The 3588-nt window shown below is 39.5% G+C and overlaps 1 protein-coding gene across 1 annotated transcript; it reads right to left on the bottom strand.

The window, feature by feature from the left end:
* Window positions 1–328: 328 nt before the first annotated feature.
* Window positions 329–3198, bottom strand: LOC123203027 (serine/threonine-protein kinase-like protein CCR4). Its single transcript, XM_044619184.1, has one exon. It carries the CDS (start codon window positions 3041–3043, stop codon window positions 743–745), a length of 2301 nt encoding a protein of 766 aa, XP_044475119.1. The 5' UTR covers window positions 3044–3198; the 3' UTR covers window positions 329–742.
* Between the last annotated feature and the right edge of the window lie 390 nt (window positions 3199–3588).

Here is a 3588-nt window from a genome sequence, read left to right on the forward strand (position 1 = left end):
ATATTTAGAAGAGAGTTGTGTCTTTTGATATTTAATTCAACAGAAAGTTGTTAATATGAAAACAAAATTTGTGAAATATATTAGAGATTTAGTAGGTGTCAACTGCAGTTATAGTTTGACACTGCTCTTTAAATTGTGGCAAATATTAAACCTTCCCATTCGCTATTTTCAATCTCTTTTTCTTCACAGGCTAATGAATCCAAATACCATCACACTTTTTCAAGCCCAAATCCTTAATATTAATTGTCAAAGTTAATTTTATTTTTTGATTGAAATAGGGACTCTACCACCCTTTGGTTCTTGAATGTCAATTTGGCCTTTCATTGCATGAAGAAGACAATTTTCAATTTAATTTGAAAGAAGCCATAACTTGGTCTAAAATGAACAAATCAAATGTTGTGTTAGTAGGTATGCTATGATGCACTTTTTAGAGCTCAAATTTATCAACAAATTCTAAAAATTGTTCACATCTATTAACAAAAAATGGTTTTGCCCTTAAGGGATAGTTTGAATGACAAAACTGTGGAATTCTAAAGGGATAGGACTTAGATTCGAGACCCTTTGATATCATATTATGATCAAATCTTTAAATTATCCAGTGAAATGGGTATGAGGTCAGTCATTGAATCTAGAGTTTTATTTGTTTAGTGTGATTAGTTTAACTTTTAAAGGATGGTCTAACTCAAGTGAGATTTTTTATCACAAAAAAAAAAAAAAAAAAAAAATTCTAAACATTGTTGTGTTACGTAGAAGTGTCAGTTGTGGATCTAGAGAATAGAGGAGGTGCCATGCAAGCAGTTAATGCCCTATCTAAACTATTTACAATGTCAGTCATGGAAGGCCTATCTCTTCCTCCCTGTGTGACACAATCAACAGCCAAATACCCAACATATGCAACTGCCTCTATTTCATATGGGGTTGGTGGTGGCACTTTTCGATCCAAAACTCTGTGAATTTCATCCTGGGCTATGTAAGGGACCGCATAGTCAACCACATGTCTTGGAACTCCATTTTCATTTTCGTGAATAGCTCTATGCCCCGTTAACAATTCGAGTAAAACGACTCCAAAACTATAAACATCACTCTTCTTTGTCAATTTCTGGAGCCTGTAGTACTCTGGATCCATGTATCCAACTGTTCCAGCCGCATGAATTGAAAGGTGGGACTCATCATCCCCAGGACCCATCATGGACAATCCAAAATCCGATACTTTGGCAGTCCATGTATCATCCAGCAATATGTTTGATGACTTGATATCCCGATGTATGATTTGGGGTATAGCATACTCATGCAGGTACTCGATCCCTCTTGCTGCGTCCAATGCAACCTTAATCCTTGCAGTCCATGAACTTAGCGGTGAGTCTTCCAGCTTGTGAAGATGTTCATGGAGTGTCCCATTAATCATGTACTCATAAACCAACGCAAGCTCATTGCAATCTTCACAGAAGCCTAACAGCCTCACAAGATTTTTGTGATGAAGGCGCGACAATGATTCAAGCTCATTGAGGAAGGCATGATCTTTGTCCTCCTGGCGCCTGGTGCCGCCGACTCTAGTTGAAGAGTTCAACACTTCAGCGCGCTTGATGGCAACCTGCCGCCCATTATCTAAGATACCGTAGTAAACTGAACCAAAACTTCCTGTCCCAATCTTGTGATTCTCGGAGAAATTATCTGTAGCTTCGAGTAGAACTTGTAATGAAAACTCCTCCAAGTGACCTGCATTTCCGATGCTGGCCAATTCACTAAGCCGCTTCTCTAAAACCGGTTGCCCTCCGGGCTGACCTGGTGGGTTTTGGTGTTGGCTCAAACCTTGTTCAGCTGGTGCACCATTCTCATCAAGGCGTCCTGAATTGTGGACACGGCAGCCTCTACCGTCGCATTGTCTATAGATGAAGAAAAGAGACACAAGTAAAGACAATGATCCTACACAACCAAAGACCAAGAGAGCCACCATTTTCCCACTCCAGCCTGAGCCACTGGTACCCGAGGATTCGTCTTGCGATTGTGGTGAAGGCTCCGGTGTAGGAGGACTAAATGGTTGTTGCAGCAGCGGCGGTAGCAGTGATTCGCAGATAGATCCAATTTGTCCACAAACAGTTCCAGACCCATCCAAAATGCCATATGGACAAGAACTTCTACACGGTCCTGGCAAAACCCTCTCAAAAACCATTCTAAAATTATCAGTTTCTTCACCCCAACAGTAAAGAGAGTAATTAAATTTTAAAACCCCACAGAAAACTCTTCGTTTGGCTTCAATTGAAACAAAAGGGGTCTCTTGTAAGGCTGTTGGCAGAGTAAAATTATCCTGTCCCCAACAAACAACTGTTTCATTAGTAGACCGCAAAGCACAGGTTCGATTTTCTCCCAAGGCTAAAGCCTTGAAATCATCTATCGGCGTTTCGCCCACCCCATCTCCCCAACACAGTAAACTATGATTCAAACTTATAGCACAAGCATGGCTAAACCCCGCATCAATCACACTGTAATTCCCATCTATAACGGGAAAATTCACACTAGTTCCATAATTGCAAGTAATCCTTCCGCTTTCCGATAACCCGCAAATGAAATCTTGGCCAACGGCGATACTCGAAAACGTCTGAAGAAAAGAACTTGAATTAAACTGAGGCCATTGCCAGCATTCGAGGCGATTAGTGCGGTTGACAAGGCTGCAAATATGAGAGTTGCCAGCTTCAAGTTGGTGAAGAGCCGGACCTCGATAAATTCTCTTATACTCCATAACCGTAGCATTTGAAGAAAATCTCCAGCAATGAATAGCAGAAGAAGACGAAGCTAAAAAGTTTCTGAGAGTACACACGAACCCATCTCCAGCGACAACCCCTGAAATGGAAACGTTAGCATTACCAACGATTAGTGAACTAGAACAGTTGAGAAAAGGCGAGTTTCCATTGGGGGAAAGAACCAATGCACATATCAAAGTGTGGTTAGAAGTTTCAGATATTGAAATAGTAGAAAGCGAAGAAATGAAGGGAAGAAAAGAGAGAAAGAGTAAGAGTTTTAGAATAGAGTTAAAGAGAGCAGCCATAGTTAGTGAAAGAGTGTTGTGAAAAGTTCATATTGAGGGGGGGGTGGTGTTTTTGTGAAAATGGTGGAAAGAAGTTCATAAATGGACGAAACGCGGTTTGGTGGGAGCTTAGGGAGGACCAAAGAAGAAAGACCGAGTCGTATATGAGAACAGTTTCTTATTTGACGAAAAAAGTATGATCGTGGTCTGGTAAAATACTTGGAACATCAATCTCTGTTAGTCCACACGACAGCGTTTTAATATATACACACATATATATATTGAAGAAACCATAGAGAAATTTGTATGGCCTTAATGACTTGATGATTTAGTTAATTTATCATAAACTTTCTAGAAATGAAAACTGGAGCCTTGTATATAGTTTGAATTTTCAAAATTTTCTTCTCTCAGTCTCAGTCAACTGCAATATCAGTTGTCGAAATCTTCCAGATCAACTTGTAGAATTAGTCTTTCACTTTGATGGACCATGAAAATTACATCAACCGTGTCATCATTAATATTTTATAAATCTTTTAATAGTCTTATTAAATTATGTCACGTAATTA

This window comes from Mangifera indica, chromosome 19 (genome assembly GCF_011075055.1).
Source record: "Mangifera indica cultivar Alphonso chromosome 19, CATAS_Mindica_2.1, whole genome shotgun sequence".
Classification (NCBI taxonomy): domain Eukaryota; kingdom Viridiplantae; phylum Streptophyta; class Magnoliopsida; order Sapindales; family Anacardiaceae; genus Mangifera; species Mangifera indica.

Excerpts from the sequence above, each read along its gene's own strand:
- LOC123203027 (XM_044619184.1), bottom strand. The coding sequence starts at position 3,043 with ATGGCTGCTCTCTTTAACTCTATTCTAAAACTCTTACTCTTTCTCTCT.